Genomic DNA, 20,639 nt, shown 5'->3' on the forward strand with positions numbered 1-20,639 from the left:
AGATGTGGGTTTGATCCCAGGGTTAGGAAGATCTCCTGCGAGAGGAAATGGCAACTCACTTCAGTATTCTTGCCTGGAAGATTCCATGAAGAGAGGAGACTGGTGGGTTACAGTCCATGGGATTGCAAAGAGTTGGACACGACCTAGAGATTAAACAACACGGTATCTGTGGTTTCACATCCAAAGAATCAACCAACCTTGGGTCATATAGTATGGTTGTAGGTATTTATTGAAAAAATCCGCATATGACTGTACCCCTTCAGTTTAAGGGGCTTCACTGGTGGCTCAGATGGTAAAGAATTTGTCTGCAATGCAGGAGACCCAGGTTTAATCCCTGTGTCGGGAAGATCCCCTAGAGAAGGGCATAGCAACCCACTCCAGTATTCTTGCCTGGGAAATCACGTGGACAGAGGCGCCTAGTGGGCTCCAGTCCATGCAGCTGCAGAGCTGAACATGACTGAGCAACTTTGACTTCACTTCAGTTTAAACTCATGTTGTTCCAGGGACAGCCATATGAGTCAGGTATCTTACATGTGTTGTTTCATGTCATCCTTTTGGAAATTTTGAAAAGGTAGATATTGTTACCTCTGTTTTACACCTGAGAAAATTGAGCCTGCTGAATGTTCAAAGTCAGATTGAAAGCCACATCTGAAGAAATCCAAAATCTATGCCTTGTTTTGTATAAGATGTTGCTTCACCAAACCAGTATACATCTTCCTGGGGACCTATCCTTTTGGGTGATGGTAGCCATCTCTCCAAGTACTTGTGTCATATTGGGAATGTGCACTTAATGGGATCTGCCACCAAATAATTTTGATTCTAATAGGGAGTGCGTCAGAAGGAATCTCATTGAATGGACCTGGGAGGAATAGTGAGTGATATGTCAAAGCTAAGAACATACTTTTGCTCATTAGTGTCAGTCACCACACCTGTAAATCCAATGACAGGATATCTTTATTCTCATGGATGCCACCATTTTCCAGAGCCTGCCTTTATTCATGCGCTTATACAATTAATCCAGTGATACACACTTTATTCTCAGTGTTGTTACTTTCCAGATTATGCAATGATAGTATATTTAAAAAGAAATGTAATTTTGTAAATCTAAGCTTATTAAATGATTGTATTACTTTTCTATGACATTTAAAGAGTATAATGCTATTTGTAAGTAAAAAGAAGTTCAGGAGAAGAGCCAAAAATATTTCATAGTTTTCAAAGAATCAATATTAATATTGAGGAAGTAAAATGATACTCAGGGTGCTGCCACATCTTTTTCTCTGAAAAATAAAATAAAAGAGCATTTTAATATCATTAGACTGCTTTCTGTAAAATTCCCTAGATATTTTCTAAATTGTTTAAAAAGAAATAAAACTTTACATTTTCTTGCATTGGTTCAGAAGATCACACTATACTGAAATCCCTTTAATATTTCTGATTAAAAAGCTTGAATTATCTTGCATTGCACAAAATACCACGTTATAGAAGAGACTTTTCTAAAGAGGTGCTCACACTATTCACTTCTGGTTGTATTTTTATCTACTTTTTTTTAATCTAAGGAATGCTAAGTATTCATTTTCATAGAAGGAGAAATCAGAAAAGACTCAGAGGAAGCAGGGGATAGATTTAAAAAATCTTTGCCTTTTACTTTTCCAATTCAGGCCAAATCATTTGCTTTTTAGTGTGTATTTTTTACATGTTAGACCCACCCCAATCTGCCCTTCTATCAAACACCCACTAGCCTCATAGCCAGTGAAACCCATCAGGACAGGTAATCAATTAAAGTAATAGTTAATACAAAAATCATGGAATTTTAAATTTCCATGTGATTATGCTTTTTTTTTTTTTTATTACTTTGAGACTTTATTTCATTCCAAACTATCACAGATGTACTGGCATTACATTTAGCTTGCAAAGTGAAGTGGTGGTTTGGGGGAACTGACTTTGCATATGAGCTTCAATGGTGGCTCAGATGGTAAAGAATCTGTTTGCAATGCAGGAGACCAGATTTGATCCCTGGGTTGGGAAGGTCCCCTGGAGGAGGGCATGGCAACCCACTCCAATATTCTTGCCTGGAGAATCCCCATGGACAGAGGAGGCTGGTGGGCTACAGTCCATGGGGTTGCAAAGTGTTGGACATGGCTCAGAGAGTAAGCACAGCATAGCACTTTGCATTTACTGTCTGTAGAATGTCTGTAACATGGACCTAGTATATTTGCTATTTGTGTTCTCAGAGTTTATGAAAAGTTTATGGCGTAGACAGACACTATTCTCAAAAATTTATTTTGACTAAAAAATTTGCTAATAAAATTGCTCATAATTATTGTTAGCTTTGTAGGAATATATAAGCACTAACTTTTTTTCATTTTGGCATACACCTTTAGTTATTCTTACAATTTTTTCTTTTAATTTAAGATATGTCATGGAATGTAAGGCATGCCTCTTGGCAAATACCTACCCTAAACTTTGAATAATTAGGACAACATCTTATGATTCCTTGAGGCTCTCAGTCTTGGCCTAGTGAGAAAAACATGCATAAAAAGCTTTTATTAAAAAAAAAAAGCTTTTATTAAATAAAAATTAAATTAGATTCTGATTGATTATCTGTAAGCAATTATTGGTCTTCCTATTCAAGGCTAAGACCATATATTCTACTATATCTTAACTTTGCCATGATTTTCATAACTAAGTCCTATAAATCAAGCTCAAACTTTATTTTTATACTTTCTATTTAGAGACCCATTTCTTTCATAAAAAGAATCTTTGATTATTCTACCTTCTTTTCCATGAGTTCTGTGGTAATGATTGGGTCCACAGCAGAAGTAAAAAAACTTGTTGTGCTGGGTTTTTGTGAAGTTGAAGGAATGAAAATTCCTGCATTGGTGTGCTGAAAATTTATCATTTCTTTTTGTAAATATGGTGACACTTCTGCTGGCTGTAAGGGCGAGAAAAAAAAAGTGATTACAAGTTCAAATGTAAGGTCAAAATTGGGAAGAATATAAAGCAGTAGGATTAAGATGTAAAGCAAGGATTTTTTTAAAGAAGTAAATACCTTGTTAGTTTTCTAGATTAAAATCTATCCTTTAGAAAGAGTATGCATATATGCCAGCAAACATGGATGCCTTTTAATACCTGACTTTAAATGAGTGTACCTATGGAGAGTATCTGGCATGTATTAGCTCCTCAATAAATATTTGATGAACTGAGTGAATTGAATCTTGAGTGGCAAAAGATTACAGGGTGAAGGAGTTATAATTACTGATGGAATAATAATAACAGTTTCATTAAAATGCACAATAGTGCAAGGAGCTGTAGGTTGTCAGCTGCTGATTTCCTGTAACTATCAAAGTGTGGTAGGACGGTTAAAGATGGTAAGGAAAAGATGGTAAGCAAAGATGGTAAGGAAACGTACCATCGCAGCAATTTCAGGAGCTGTACCTAGGAAGGGATCAAAGGCTGGTTGATGCTGTCCTCCTGGCATAACCTTAAAAGTTGCAAAGTTTTAAATGGCATAAATTAATAATCCATAAAACATTTATCTTGCACCTAAGGTGGTTATACCCTTCCCAACTTCTTCAATTAGTTTCTTAAAAACAAAAATCATAATTTGGTTTTGAGAAAGAGAAAAGCAACTCCTGACACTGAGAAACTGGCCTAACTGCTGCAGTGTTCACAGGAGCTGCCTGACATTCTCTGCTGGATGCTGGTGTTCCCCTGTTGTACATTAACAATCCTACAGAACACCAGTATCAGACAAGGTCACCTCTGAACATGATGAAATGCAATGAAAAAAACAGCACTAGGTAACCTTGCCCACAGCAAGGTCCCTGTGTAAGGCATGAAAACATTAGGCATCCTTAGGTCCTGGATAATCTGAAGACTTTCTGTTTCTTTACCCATCATGGTCTTTGCCTCACTCCATCCTTCTTACCTTTTAGGTAAGAATCGTTAAGTTACCCAGTCATAGAACTACCCCCAGTTCTTGAGATTCTTTACCGTCTGGGCCACCAGGGAAGCCCAGTTCTTGAGAACTCCCAATCAAAAGAAATGTCACTACTTGAGCTCTCCCCCAAATCACTTGACACAAGACTAGACCCTGTGAGGAGTCATTCCAATCCTTCCTGTTAAGACACTCCACAGTTCCTCATGGTGTGTGTCCTCCCCTGTTGCAATAAGTGGATAAATCCAATTTTGTCCAACTAGAAGTGTGTTCCTGGTGGGTTTTTGACTAAAGGTCACTGATAGATTTAATAGTTTATTTAGCAAGTAGTTTCAAAAGTTAGTTTTTCTTTTTTTAATGAGAAATACATTTACTTACAGGTTCTACTTGTTGTGGAATATATCCAAATTCAGTATAATATGGCATCTGTTAGAATTTAAAAAAATGTGTTAGATCACTTATGGTTTTTGTCATAATGCAGTGATAAATAATTGAAATATATGTATATTATTTTGTACTAATACTTTTTTGAAAATTTATATGTTCTAGGTGGTAAAAATTATTTTTAAATTACCAAGCATCCTTTTAACAGCATATGATTTCTAGGTTAAAACTGTCCCTTTCTCTTTAAATTAGTATGGCTTAATTGGAAGTACTACTACCAGTCGTTTGAAGCATAATTTTCAGTTTTCTGTAATTGATTTGATAAGTTTTAAGTGATGATAAATTAAAATCTAATTTGCACTCTGAAAGTAATCTAGTTATGTATGAGCCATCTAAATTTATATTAAAATTTTACTGTTTTATTGAAGGTCCACAAAACTCAATATTACATTACCTAATTGTATCTCATTGCTTTCCACATGACTCAGTGGTAAAGAATCTGCCTGCTAATGCAGGAAACCATGGGTTCAATCTCTGGGTTGGGAAGATCCCTTGGAGAAGGAAATGGCAACCCACTCCAGTATTCTTGCCTGGGAAATCCCATGGACAGAGGAGCCTGGCGTGTTACAGTCAGTGGGGTTGCAAAAGAGTTGGACATGACTTAGTCATTAAACAACAACAGCAACAATTCTTCCAAATTCAGTCTTGGAGTATATTTCCAAATTAGTGTTACATTAAAAGAAAGCAGTATATCCTTTTATGACCATCAGTTCAAGACACTGAGTTTTTGCACTAAGTATAAAATCAGATATTCTCTTCTTTGAAAATTTACCTTTTCTTCTTTATCCTTAGATGGAACTAGTTAAATTAAAATCAAATGCTTGTAGTACCTGCTCCTCAAATAGCTGCAGTCTTGTTTGTGGAGGTGACTGTGCGACTGTTTGTTGAGGCTGTTCCCAGGGTAGGAACATGTAGACTGGGTAGTACTGAAGCATCTATTGTAAATAGAAAAGTACAGAAGAGCTTCCTTCAGATCAGTCAGGCTTTTTTTTTTTTTTTTAATTCTATTATCAATATTATTTTAAAGCTGATTTGTCTTTAGCAATTTTGTGAACAAAAGAACACATAAAACAGTCCTTCCCAAACTTTAGAAAAAACTTGTATGGCACATGACACTGGAATTTGTTTCAAGGTTGCTTGGTCAAACACATTAGGAAGCAGTGAATTCAGCTAATAGCAATCTTCTTCAAAGGGTACCTTGAGCTTTATAAAAGCCATATAGAAATTACTTTGCAAATATCTAAGAAGATAGCCTATACAGCATTTTCCATATATCAATATTTTTTGACTCTTCATTTTGCAGGATGTAGTATTAGACATTCTACCATAATGAACGAATTGTTCAGAAATGTATTGCCTTTAATAATTGTTATTTTATTGAAACAACCCATGTGCATTATAAGGTATTTGGCAAATCTAGAAATAGATGAGGAAAAAAATAGGAGCCTCTGCAGTTTTACCACTCACATCATCATGCATTGGTTTCCACTTATGTCTGTGTGTCTGTATATGTAATTATAGAAAATTATGATCATTGTACATCCATAGAGTTTTGTCTCCTGTTATTTAATAAGAGCCCTTAATGGAAACAAGTTAAGAAAAACAATAACTATGGTTTGAGAAGAGGTATATATTTTGTATAGTGGTTTTTAACTCTGGCTAAGAATCAAAACACCAACTGAACATTTTTACAGATAGTCATATTTAAGCTCTCCTCATGGGGATTGATTCATGAGGTGTGGGCAGGGTCCAGGTGTCTGTAATTTTCAAAATTATCACCAGAGATTCTAATGCAAAGCCAGAATGGTGAGTCACTGATTTAGTGGTTAAAGGAAGGGTGAAGAATTAGATTCTAACTCCGCTATTTATTTTCATTAGAATTGGGAACTTAATCTCATAAAGACTTAGGTTTTTGATCCTAAAATGGAGTAATTCTACTTGTCAGGTATCTAATTCTCTAACTGGTATGAAACAGAATGAGATAATGTCTAGAGGTAATGTTTGTTTTAAGTGGACAAAATTACATAATTATTGCACTAAAGCCAGGTGTCTAACTTTTTACAAAATTGTCAACGTTCTTCTGGTGAATAATATAATTTATCCATATTCATATGTCTTTGAATGCAGGCTATTATATTAACATTGAGAGGGTTTTCTATATTACTTTCATGGTTTTACTAATTTGCAGTATTTTCTTTAAAGATTCTGCTATTTAATGGAAATCACCGCAATTTGACTGTAATATGGAGTTAAACTGAAAATATCCAAGAACCTGGGAATGTTTAGAGCCTAACTCAAAAAAACCTCTCTCTACATCATACGATATTTCATCAGATTAATGCCTCTTTCTCTGAACCAAAATTTAGGGTTGGCCAAAGTCAGTGTATGGTATTTCTCCAGAGTTGTTATCAAATGCTAGCATTTTTGGTGGAGAGAGAACACAACCTAAGGCTTAGTGAGTTCCATAACTCCCAGCACAGCCATGTGCTGGTAACTGGGGTCCTGGAGACTCCCAGCTGGCCTTTCTTTTAAAGCTGTTAACAAACTGCTGCCAGCCCAGCAGGGGTGGTACCCAGACAGTAATAGCATCACATGGACTTCAGAGCCCTGCCACAGGAGTCAGAGCTATAAATATAGAAGAAGAAGTTCAATGGAGAGAGTATGCCGCCATCTCTGCACAGGAGTGGTGGCCTTCTTTCACTTACCTGTGCTTGCTCTTGAGGCATTTTCAAGGATAACAGAGAGGGCATAACCTGCCAAAAAGGAATGATGAAAAAGTTACACTTGACTTTTTAAAATTCCAGTGCCGATTTCTTTAGACCTAAGTGTATAAATGTAAAATGTATATTAGCAGACTTCTAGGATGACAAAAGGTCATCTACTATATGTACCAGCACTAATACAAATCACCCTTTTTTTGAAGATGAAATTTCCCTAATTATCCTGTCCAAGACATGTTTTCACACTTTCAGTTCGTGACTGTGATCCTGGAAGAGCTGATTTATATGGCATTTTTCATGTCAAAAATCAGAAGTACAAGGAAGTACTTCCAGTGATGGTAGAAACAGATCAGAGAAGTAATTCTTGCTCAGGAAATGCCTGTCTTATTTCAAAGCTGATTCATATTCATTTTCACAATCCGTGTGCATTATGTTTCCTCTAGATAGAAGAGGCTGGACTTACATTCTTAGGGCCCCGTTGGGTCTGCTGTGGAGTCTGAGGCTGTGAGGGGTCCAGCTGTCCTGCCTGGGTTCCTTGGGCAAAACCAACCTGTCCTGGGACGAATATCTGATTTGGGACCAGTCCAGCAAACCGCTCGAGAGTTGATAAAGAGAATGGGGAGAGTCCTGGAATTTGATCCTGCTGCTGCTGTTGTAGAATTCCAGGGAAAGGAGGAATCCATGAATTAAATGGGCCCTGGGAGGACACAAGAGACAGAAAGGAAGCATTTCTCTTTCATTTAGAAAAGAATTAAAAGTCAGAGAAAGAAGCAAATGTAAAACAATTTCTATATTTCTATTGCTGCATTATAAAAAAGGACAGCATCTTGGCACATTAAGAGTCAGGCAAATAGCATGAACAGTGGTAAATTCCCATTGATCATGATGACAAATATGAATGAGGTGGATAAATGGTACAGAGTCTGCAGTTGCCAGACTGGTTTCTATATATATGTGTGTATATATATATATATATATATATTTTTTTTTTTTTTTTTTTTGCCTATTAGCTGTGTATGACTTTTCATAAAATGATTAATTTAACTATCTCATAGTTGCGAGCATTCGTGCCTGAAAATGTTCATTTGATTAGAGTTTTTACTTCGGCCTTCAAATAAATGGAAATTAAATCACATGTGAAAAATTAGTAACTTTAAAAGTTAAGATTTCAGAAATAGAATCAGAAAACATTTTGTTCCCCTACCAAGTGCCACAAGAAAAGAGCAGTAGGAAATATTCTTGAAACAATCATTGGGGTAGGGATACCTGAAGCTGCAGTGGTTGAAGCTGAGCATTATTAAGATTCAGAAGCAACTAGGAAAGGAAAGATAACATGAAAACAAGATTACTACACATAAAACTATTAAGAATAAAATTTACTACAAATACTGTACAGTCAAATACTGTACAACTCAGTTTCCTGTTAGAGGTGAGATGTTTTCTCACTAAGCTTGAACTAAATTATGGTGATTAGAGGGTAGGATTTAACTACCTCTCTCCTGTGTGTGAGACTGCACAGCTTTAGCCCATTCCAGTGGTTTAGTCAGCCATTTTATGCTCTTAAACACCTATACCCACTCTGTTAAGTGTTATTAGAGCAGAAAGGTATACAAGAATCTGTTTCTGCCTTTAAAGAATTTGCAATCAAATAAGGGAGGCAAAGTAGTATTCTAGAAACAACCTGGTATGCAAAACAAACATAAACATTGGGAATGCATTTGGATATAATTAGTGGGTAGAACTGCAGGATAAATCAACAAGAAGGCTTTTATCTCTTCCTGCTGTGTTTCCATAAGACAAAAAACTGGGGATATTGTTTTAAATATTTAAACTAACCTCATTGCTGTTGCTTGCAGACATAAGGCGCTGTGGAATAAGCTAAACAAACAAAAAAATAGAAACAGTAAAAGAGGGATTTGTTATGGGTTTCACATAATGATTTCAATTTTATCACGAAATCACTCACCGGGGCTGACATTGTGGCTCCCAGTAGGCCGAGAAGAATTATAGTTCTCATTTTCAGATGAAATATCTAGAAAATACATTGTGAAACTTAGCTGTAAAAAGACTGTCTATGTAAAAATCATGATAACAATAATTATCCAGTATTGTTCAATCAGAAGGGTAGTTGGGTGAATTCCACAGTATTTACTTATGTCTTAGGATTTAAAATTAAAAAGTATATTTATAAGTATCTGTAAGAGAATTCATTCTTTTTCTCAGAGCAGCTGGTTTTAAAAACCAAAATTGTTTGCTTGTCCTTTTAGCTTTCCCCAAATGACTCATTTGGTAACATACAATCTAGCTGGATGAATTTATGAGCAAGAAGGACTTATTTCTTGTACTGTTCTACATCATAGGGAATGGGCCTTTAGGTCCATGGCGGAGGTCAACGAACTCGGTCTTTATTATGAAAACAATTTTATTGTCTATTTAATGTGGTAAAAGTACTACAGTAAAGATCTGACAATAGCAGTTCAGTACCAGGTAGTTTCTATGTAAAATTTTAATAACATTAAAATATATTAAAATGAAGCAACTGAGTCAAATATTTCCTAATTCAAAGAAAGAGGTTATAAAATTAAGCTGTAATATTGATTTACAGTGTAATCTGTGGAAATAAATTATCTCTTGTCCTCCAGATGCAAAAACTCTTGCTATAGTTCAAATGATTGACCTGCACAAGCATTTAGAGTGATCTTGGTAGTTTGTCCTGCAAAACTGACTGATTTGTGTTTATAAAATTATGAAAGCAGAGATTTGATATCTTACCTCACTCCTTTACTTATGAAGAGAAATCTAGACTCATTCAAGGCTTGTGTTCTTTTTAATCCTTCAGATCTGCTGCTTGGAGCTTCTCCTAAATTTTAAAGTCCCATCATTAGAAAAGGAGGACCAATCATTGTTCAAAAGGACCAGTGATTCAGTGGGTTTCAGACAATGGCTTAGCTAATAACCCCCTTCCTAATCATCTAGGTGGTATATGGATTCCCACAGTTTTAGTAATGTTGTTAAATTATCCTTAGAAAATTTTCCCTGATCATTCCTGGCTTCTGCTTTGGTTATGACTAATTTTTCCAGAATAATAATTTTTCTCTGCTCCTTCTTTTACCATCCTTAAAATGGACACTTTAATAGAGTAACTTTTAAAGATTTTATTCAAGGATTATTGAGTGATTAGTTTTATTTCAAGGATAAAATACAAAATTTTTAAACAAAGAGGTAGGTCTAAAAGAAAAATAATTCAAAACCTGTTTAGGAGAGGTAAAGATTCTTTGATTATTAAATTCTGGACTGGGTAAAAATGAGCTACTTTGGATATAAGCTGCTTGGGATTACATAATTTAATAAATACGAAGCATGATTGCCTACATTTTAGAAACAATGGAGAGTGAATGTTTTGTGTTTTAAAAAATTACTTGTTGCTTAATATGGTTTTAGTATTCAAAATACAACTAAGTATTACTTTCTGCACTCATTGTTATTTATATTTTCTTCTTAAAGCAAATGTGGTGTTTGTCTTATTTTCCTTTGTTGTTAATATTGACCCTGCTCTAATGAATAGTTAGGATCACAAATGTGATAATATATTAACAGTGAATTTCCATTGTGCAAGAGTTCTTTAACTAATTTAACCTTGAATAACTAATGGAAGCCTTACCATGCAGAAAACAAATTTATTACTTTTCAATGAATTTGGCTTTCTTGGTAGAAAGAGACACTTAGAACTTGAATGACTCATTAACACTAAAATGATCATGCCATTTGCTATCTAGCCAAAAAAAACTATAGGGACAAAAAATAAATAAATAAAGACAACAAGACCCCTCTTCAGTAAAGCAGATAAGCTTCCACAAGGATTGTATATCAGTTAGACAGGAACCTTTCTGAAATTTAGCAGAGTTATCTTTTTAGGTTAGTTAAATAGCTGGACCACCTCAGATGTTGATGCAGATCTTACTAGAGCCAAGTGGTTCTATAACCTAGCCAGTTGTTACCTGGACCAGTAGACTGGCTGAATGGGTGAATTAGGTTGATGGCTCTAAATTGCCTGATGATATACTTTCAGTGATTTACCTTAGTTTATTCTGAATATTGTCAAATTAAATTTAGTAAACCATAAGCTCTCAGTCTCCGGAGATTTGCTATTGCATCCATTGTACAGGGTCTTAGGCGGCTCATCCCACAACTGAGCCAGAAAGTTGTCAGAGCTAAACATGGAGAAAGTTAGGACCTATATTGTGTGTGTGTGTGTTTAGTCGTGTTTGACTCTTTGTGGCCCCAGAGACTGTAGCCCTCCAGGCGCCTCTGACCATGGAGTTTTCCAGGCAAGAATACTGGAGTGGGTTGCCATTTCTTCCTCCAGGGGATCTTCCTGACTCAGGGATAGAAGCCTCGTCTCCTTTGCCTCCTGCATTGGCAGGAGGGTTCCTTACCACTAGCGTCACCTGTACTACAGAGAAAATAGAGTCAATGTGAACACTACTATCCTGATGATGAACAGTTTTGCCTAGCTGCATTTCTTAAATCTGAAGTTAGTTGGGAGGAGATTTCTGTTACTGTTTTAGTTTTGCTTTTATTTTTCCATTACTTGAATATCCTAAAGAAAAGCAGTTGAAACTCTCTAGTTATGCAGCAAGTTGAAGTGGGAAAGAGGTAAGGCTGTGCTCTCCTGTGCGATGGCTTTCAATTCCTGTCACCAAAGGAAAGTTGCCTCTGAGTAGGAAGGAAGGTAGCCAGGGGCTCTAGTTTAATTCTGAAAACATTGTCATATGAATAGTGTCTATGTCTGTTTCTTTCACCCATCTGTGTTAAATTTATTAATTTTTCTATTGCATGTCAGTCACCCAATAGGTATTCCATTGGCTTTTGTTAAATAAATGGGTTCCTTCATTCAAGGGAGAAAAAGGTGACCCAGACCCAGAGGCCTGTCAGTCTGTATGGATTAAGGTGCAGGGACATTAAGCAGAGGAAGCTGAAGATGAGGAAATCCTGGTAGTGCCTGGTAGTGCCACTGGGACTTCATTATTTTGTTTTAGTTCAATTACCAGAACACCAGACATCCCTTCATTCAAATAAAAGTACAAAAACACAAGTCATCGCCAAGTACATTTGACTGTTGGATTACGTGCCATTGAAATTGTCCGTATCTTTTCTCTCTTCCTGTAACATAAATGATGAATCAGAAAAAAACAGTGGCTTTTAAGTTAGTCATTCCAAAATGTTATCTCTGCTTTTGTTGTTGAGCTATGGTGAAAATCAGTTAAGAAGCTGATGGGAACCATTGTGAAGTAGATTCTATGGATCAGGAGAATCAAATTTGAATTTTAGCACTGCTTATAATAAAAATTAATTTCTTGCTTATGAATTATACTTTCCCATGAACTTCTATTTAGGCATCAAGGTAGGCAGGACAGATGTATCACTGCCATGTATCATTGAGAAAGCTGAGCTACAGAAGGTTCAGTGAGCTACAGAAGTGAGCTACAGCTTCATTGAGCTACAGAAGGTTCAGTGACTTCTTCCTTTCATTTTTCATATGACAAATGCTTATTGTGCACCTTCTGTAGTTTGTGTCCTTGCCAGACACTGAGAAATTAGTATTAATATAACAGAAATTATTTCTGCCTTCACATAAATTTCTCTTCCACTGTCAAAAAAGCACCATAATTGTGGCTACTTTTCAGGTCGTTTGATTCTTAACCAAGCAGCCTTTCTAAAGCATGAAGCTGTCTAACCAGAGAAGAGAGAGACAGAGCACAATTCCCAAAGATAATTAGCAGATAAAAATAATAAATGACAAAAGTGAATATTTTCATATACTGCCAGACTTGAACAATAAGTTTCTTCTCAGGCAGTAGGTTTTGTGATGCTAACGATTATTTCAAGAGTAGCCTGTGTAGTAAATGCAAAAAATGAGCAAGCTCTTAATCAAATCTCTTCAATTGTATCGTGTTTACTTTGATATGAGACTTTACTACATACCTCCTTCTGGTTAGTAGTACACTACCGGATAGTAATGATTACATGTCCACTGTGGCTCTGGCTTGATTATATGAGTCTAATTTTATTATAGTTAAGATTGGTAGGTATGTGCATGTGAATTACAACTATAAATTATAATTTCTGGGAGTAGTTTTGTTAGTTTTGTTCAGGAATAGATGGTCAGAAAAATAATCCACACCTCTTCCTTTCACAAAAGGACCGATGAGTTTCAGAGTAATTGAGAAGCCAGCCCACAGTGGAGCTCTGGCTACAGAATGGCTACTGTCTGGGATTCCCTGCATTGTGGCTTGCAGATTGTGCATTGGAAGCACAGACCTGCAATGCAGCCCATGCTGGTCTGGGCATAATCAGCATCCGCTTTCTCTGAAAATCACTGCTTTTGTCTCCTTACTTGAATCCCTTTCTTTTTCTACTGAACCCCTATAGTGTTTATTGTGTCCTCTGCTCTCTTTCTGAACACAGAAACCTGTATTTTTTTGTTCTTTTCAGACCTGTCATGAGAGTTTGGCCCGAACCTGGTTTCTGTTCTGTAACCTCCCAGAAACAAATGTGTCCATTTTAATCAAAACCTTCTAGCTCTAGTCATTGGTAAAAAAGGAAAATTTTATTTATCGTATTTTTGGCCACACTGGGTCTTCGTTGCTGTACGTGGGCTTTCTCTAGTTGCAGCGAGCAGGGGCTCCTCTTCATGGTGGTGCGTGGGCTGCTGATTGCAGTGGCTTCTCTGTGCTGTGAAGCACAGGTTCAAGGCCCACGGGCGTCAGTAGGAAAGCGCACAAACTGAGTTTGCCCTGGGGCATGTGTAATCTTCCTGGACTGGGGACCCAACCTGTGTCCCCTGCATTGACAGGCAGATTCTTTGCCACTGGATCACCAGGGAAGTCCAAAATCTTACAGTTCTCGTAACTCATTTTAAAATTAGTTTCATTGGCTGATTTCTTGCTTTCTCCTTTTCAGACATTTAGTCCAGTCAATGCTGTAGTCATCCCTCTCCTCTGAGTGTTCCATCAAGGGAACCTAGAAGCCCGGGCCAGTCTGCCATAGTTCTCCACAGAATTCTGTGGCTTGTCTTCTTTTCCATTTTGTTACATTAAAAGTTGATCTCACCAAAATTTTATGCATTCTGATAGCAGTGATATTTTATTGCTCAAAATATTAGCTACCTTGTCTTCCCTTCTCCTCTTTCCTCCTTGCCTTCTTCCATCTATTTATTCTTTTCCTTTCTTTATCTCTTATTCCATTTCTCTTTCTTTGTCCAAATAGCCAGGTATATAAAGCCCTCAATAGTCTGACACTTGTTTTATTCTCTCACTTCATTGCTTCTCACTTGGTTCCTCATAGACCAAGCTCCAACCACACCGGTTTTCTTTCTGAATATTTAACATGTTAAATTTATTCCTGCCTCGAGGCCTTTGTATTTGTTCTCTACCCCCGGGATGCCCTTTGATCACTGAGGGGTTGATGCCCTCTTGTCATTCCGTTTAGGAATCACCCCACAAAAGGTATCAGCTTTCTTCCTTCAGTTTAAGAATCACCCCCCAAATGGATGTTCCCAGACTTACCCAATCTAGACCAGTCACCTCTATCATATCTCTATTTAAATTGTCTGCAAAGCATGCACCGCTGTCTCATAACTGGTACATTTGATTATTTGGTTATTTATTTATTTTCAGTGTTAATCATAAACATTTATTTTTATTTTTTAGTTTCTATTGCTAGACTATAACTTCATTAGAGCAGAATCTTATTTTGTTTACTACTTTATCCTCAGTGCCTAGAATAGTATTAGGTATTTGAATATTAGTTGAATAATTGCATGATGACTGTTCTGACTCTGAAATCCCAAAGACACACTTTAACATAATGAGATTAAGTGCTTCCTAGCAGCACTAACAAATATTAAAATTCACCAAAGCGTTTGAAGATAGGACATTATATTTTTTAATGTATTGTTTAATCTTCTTTTTAAAAATTCATTCTGTCACTTAGGAGTATTATGATATAATAAAATTGTTAATGCACTGTTTTTTACATTCCAAACAAAAAGTACATATCTAGCTTGGTTATATAACTCTTTATAATATAATCTGTTACTTAGTTTCTGGCAAACTTAAACACATATGAAGAATTTGGTAGAAAGAAGTGGTCATTTGTAATTATGTGTTTCTTCATTTGTAATGTCTTAACCCACAACTTAGCAGTCTTAGAAATGTCTGCTTTTTTCTGCTTGCTATTTGAACAGTGAAGGGGCAACTTATATTTGTTGCTTGGAAAATAAGACTGAGTATCAAATCCGATTATGGAGTCAAGGACAGAAATGGGAGTTAGATTGGCAGACAGCAAGATCATAAATAGGAAAAAAATCAGTATGAAGTATTTACAGAAAACAATGCTACGAATGAGAACTCTGTGCTGAAGGTCATTCAGGGTTACACGCTTAGATTATGGAGACAAATATGAGTCAAAGTACTCCTAGATTCTATCTTGTCATCCTGCTTCACCTTGGGGATACTTCTGTCCAAGTTACTGGCGTTGGTCAGTTGGTCACCCATATTCATATTATCCTGTCCTCTGGAGTTAGTGATGGGAGAAAAGTCACCTTTAGTTTGAACTCTTCTTTTTCAGATTTCTGTGTTAGCCTCTGTAGTGGATGCTCCGATGCTCCAACCAGAGCCCCACTCAGGAATGGGGGACTTTTCACCTCAGCTGCTGGCGGTGCTGCCAGACAACAACCTCTTCAGAATTTGCCTCACCTCCCTCCCTCCGGGTATTCCCCATCCCCTGGCTAATAAAAACCATCTAATTAATCCACTGGAGGCCAGGCCTCGTCATCCTAGCTCCAGAATCCCCATGGGATTGACTGAAGCCTTTGTTGACTGCATAGCAGCTTGACATCTCCCTTTGTCTGTTCCTGCTTTTTTCCCTCCATTCTATGCCTGTAACTCCAAGGGCCCTTAATACATTTCCTGCGTGTTAATCTCCACTTCAGTCTGCTTCCTGGGGATCTTGACTGGAGATAGTCCCTGAAGCTTTGGTCATGAGAATATTAGCTCTGGATGACCTGTTATAAAGATTTGATCATGGTGCAGCAAATGTTAATCCTTTCTCATCAGTTAGCCAGCTCTGAATCATTGCAGAGAAGATTATTTCTGAGAAATAGACTGTAACTCATTAGTCTTATTTATCGTGTGTTGACCTGTGAATGCTCTTTCTACGCCTTGGCCATAGTTTAATACCCAAAACTAAACTTCTCATTAGACTTACTACGATTACATATTTTAGCAATTAGATGTATACTGAATAAGAACCAATATTATCTGATATAATGGGTCATGAAATGACTAAACAAGAAAACCCTAACACACTGCATATAAAGTCCATGTTGGAAAATTATGGCTGGTTATTCTTGTCACAGAATGGTTGATAAAACTTGCCTTCTACTACATCATTGCAACATATTTCTGACCAAGTTTCAGAGGGAGAGAGGGAACAGACATCTCACTAGGCTACGAAGCACCCGGCAGTTTTGTGGAGCATACACCGGAAAGCTTAGCATGGCGTACATTTGTGAAGTACAAAGTTAGAACCAGGAAAATCCAGGGCTACAGAAATTTAGTTTCCAAAAACTCCTACAAAACTTCCTAGTCTATCGCATTCATTCATAAACAATGTTTAACTTGTCTGCATCTCAAAGAGAGGCTTTATAAAGGTCGAGATTAAGAACATGGACTCGAGTCTTTTTGCCTGGCTCTGTCAGCTGCAAGCCTTTGAATTATGGTCAAATTTTAACTTCTCTGAAGCTCAGTTTACCTTTCTGCAAAATGGGGATATCCTTCTAGGATTGTTGAGATAACTCATGTTCTGTTCCTATAAAATGCACCCAATGATAGTGAGGTTCATCATTAGACAATAGGCACCTTGAGCATCCCCATGGCATGGCGTGAAATTGACCCAGATTTTTTGTTGAGTGAATGAAAGAATGAAGCATAAAATGCAGAAATATATTTTATTACAAAAACCAGCTCGGTAAATGGAATGGGACTTGGTGCAGGAAACTAAAAGGTGAACAGCAAAGAGCCAGTGTAATGTGAGAAAGAAGATTCACAGAGCACTTGCTTACAGGGAGGTCCCCGAACCAAAACTAAGGATATGTATTATCAATCAATTAGTCTATTATTAAAAATATTTTTGAAAAAGTTTTAAAATATTGATTTCAACATTTTGTTAAGACACATTCACTTGGTTCTACCAATTCCTCTTTCTCTCAAATCCTAACCTTTCTTTTAGTCAGTGGTGTGTTAAAAGTTAACCAGATCTCTGACTAAAAAAAAAAAAGGAAAAAACCCCTAATTTTTTAGTATTTCTCAATTTCCATAGTGTAAAACCTCTCACCAGACCCATTTCAAATTACCTGTTGTTAAATATCTAGCTTTTAAAATTCCTAAAGACTGAATCTCAAGAGGCACACAAAATAATTATTTTGCTTTATCAAAATAATGCTTTTGCATAATGGATAATGCTTGAATTTCCCAAATAATACAGTTTTGTTGCCCTGGTCAGTAGTGTTTTCCATGGTGTATCCCACATAAGGTCACTTTATGCTAAAGCTGTAAGTATTTACAGATATGTGAAACTGACATTTGTTTGGTGCCATGCTTCAGGCTGTTAGCTGTGTTTCTGAATACACTTTTTTTCAATTGATCCTCATAAGAATCTACAAAGTATTATTATCATCACTATACTTGCAAGAAAACTGAGGCTCAGATTCTAAGTAATTTGCCCAAGAGGGCATAGTTCATTGATAAAGTCAAATTTGAACTCAGGTCTTTTCCTAAAGTAAGTATTTATTTCTAAACCATCCTTATATGTTTGCCCAGGATGAAGACATTGGACAGTTTTCCCCATATAATTTTGAGATACATGAAGTAAGTGTCATGATCTTTTTGATTAAAATTTCCTTCTCATTATTTGTTGACGATTCCCCAGGTGTGTTGAATAATATAAGCCTTGAAATATATTGTTGTAATTAATATGTCTCGATTTCTGGATTTTCAGAGGCTTGCCTTATATCCCTTGGGAATTTTCTAAGATAGAGATACTAATTTTCAGACAATTTATTTCTGCTTCTTCAATAGACTGAAGAAACTCATTCTGACATGAGGAAATGTATCCAAGAATATTGCTCCAATATACAGCTTAAGTGCCCTCAGCTGGGATTACAAAACGGGAAGGTCACATAATAACAGTGCTTATTGTTCTGGTCACATTTCAGTAAAGGAAGTTTGATTTTCTCTATTCCTTTTCCAAGAATATCTTCCACCTACAAAAACAAGTATTTAAGGCAGCATAAGCCAAGAACTAATAAACCAGTGCCATGGACAACTTTCCTCATTGGGACTGCTTTCAGAAACATAGAAACTCTGTTCAAATACCAATATTGTGTTTTCATAAATATCTTCTTAACTGGATGTTTTAGTAATATTACTTACAAAGAGCTCAATCTTCTTTCTGGAATTAAACTCATGACTGTGTTGGATACCTCATCAAATTTCTGAATGTATGTGTTATAATCTCCCAGAACATATGCTTCCTCTTGTATCTCTTCTTTTTCCATATATAAAAGTGTATATCATGCAGGCAAACATTTATTTGCAAACTTCTGTAAAGCTTCACAGCCAGCCCCTATTTATTAGCCCTATTAATTAGAACAAAAGTATTACTAACAGGTAAATTGTGCGGTGTTATACATAGTGCTTTATTTACATACATCAACTCAATTGTATTAATCATCCTACAATCTTGAGCTGTAGATATTGATAGTTTCATTTTAAAGTTGGATAAAATATTGAAATGTGAAACTGAAGTTGCTCAGTCGTGTCCGCCTCTTTGCGACCCCATGGACTGTAGCCCATCAGGCTCCTCTGTCCATAGGACTCTCAAGGCAAGAGTACTGGAGTGGGGTGCCATTGCCTTCTCTGAAAATATTGATCATTGAGATTCTGAAATCTTCCCAAGGATATGTGATTGATGAGTTCCAGGGCCAAATCTGAACTGAGATCTATACAGCTCCCAAATACTCATAACAACTGTACTACACTAAAGCACATAGTTAATTAAAGACTTATTCCAGAATCTTAATGTTTACAGTTTCATATACCTAAACATTTAAAAAAATCTCACTTAGTGAACTGAATAGTGTTTTGTTGTGGGTCTGATGGTTATGAATCTACATTTCCACAAATGCATTTTTCTTCTTTTGTATCCATGCATGAGTAACAGTTGAAGAAATTTAACCTTCACTGATGGGGTCACAAAGAGCTGGACATGACTGAGTGCACACACACACATACACATAACCTTCATTGATTATTATTAATACATTCCTTTCTGCAGTGATGACTATTTTACATTATGGTGAAAAATATCAGTTTCTTAGACTGTCACTTACTAGGCAAAGATGAAAAAATAGTGTCTTTAAGACACTTTCATTAAAAATGGGTGGCATGGGGTGGGAGGTGAGGGGTACGCTCAAGAGGGAGGGGACATATATATACCTGTGGCTGATTCATGTTGATGTATGGCAGAAACCAACACAATATTGTAAAGCAATTATCTTCCAATTAAAAATAAATAAACTTTAAAAATGCTACAAAATAAATTCTAAACCTGAAAGTATGAAAGGGTGAAAAAGTATTACCAAGAAACATTTACGAAAATGTCAACTAATCTCTATAAGAAAACTAAAGCAGTCCATGAATAAACATTATGTAATGATTTGCAAAATGTCTGAGGATGGGTTACCTGTCTAAGCCTGGACTTTGAATAAGTGTTAGTCTGGGTTGAAATGACTCCTAAAAACCAATGTGAACGAAAAGACTTGTGGAAAATAATTTTGAGGCAGCACAGCCTTTGCTTGCAAGGACAGCAGGACTAATTACTTGGACACGCCTTCTTCAGTAATTACTCATCCTGATTTCTCTGGGAGGTAATGTTCACTGAGCAGTCATGTTAAGTATTTGCCCAGTAAAGTGAAGAAGGCTTATTGAAACAAACAACTTGCATTTGTTCAGGGCCTTCACACAAAGTCTAGACCTAGAAAATCATTGAAAGCCAGAATAAACATATGATATCTCTATTCTAAGTAGAATTTTGAAAAAATTGTCTGTCAGGAAATATAGAATTTCTTTATGTGGGGTGGTAGAAACAATTCCTAGTTCTGTATTTCATAGGTGCTTCAGAGAACTGATTTAGATTCAAAGATTAGATGTGCTTTCAGATAAAAATACTTTTGGCACAGATGGATAAAATTAGAGCCCAGAAATGAATGACTGTGGAAATCTGGCATGGGGCTAATTGTGATATTAGGAAATTCTTGCTAGGAGAAGCTCCTAGAAAACAAGTGCATTGGCTTTTTCCTTTAAATGTCAAAAGCACCACAGAATTCAAGGGCATAGACTCCCAGTGACATGTGATGGCTGAGATAGGTAAGATGGTCATAAGATTTCCAGATGTATAACCACCAAGGACAGCCA

The 20,639-nt window shown here is 36.4% G+C and overlaps 1 protein-coding gene across 1 annotated transcript; it reads right to left on the reverse strand.

Annotated features, from left to right (window-relative positions):
* Nucleotides 1–2,484: 2,484 nt before the first annotated feature.
* ODAM (odontogenic, ameloblast associated) lies at nt 2,485–9,118 on the reverse strand. The gene is made up of 10 exons (XM_061145570.1): nt 9,068–9,118; nt 8,938–8,979; nt 8,368–8,415; nt 7,565–7,798; nt 7,087–7,134; nt 5,212–5,316; nt 4,316–4,363; nt 3,410–3,481; nt 2,774–2,932; nt 2,485–2,514 (listed from the first exon to the last, which is right to left on the reverse strand). Exons 1-10 carry the CDS (start codon nt 9,116–9,118, stop codon nt 2,485–2,487), a joined length of 837 nt encoding a protein of 278 aa, XP_061001553.1.
* Nucleotides 9,119–20,639: the final 11,521 nt, after the last annotated feature.

This window comes from Dama dama, chromosome 6 (genome assembly GCF_033118175.1).
Source record: "Dama dama isolate Ldn47 chromosome 6, ASM3311817v1, whole genome shotgun sequence".
Classification (NCBI taxonomy): domain Eukaryota; kingdom Metazoa; phylum Chordata; class Mammalia; order Artiodactyla; family Cervidae; genus Dama; species Dama dama.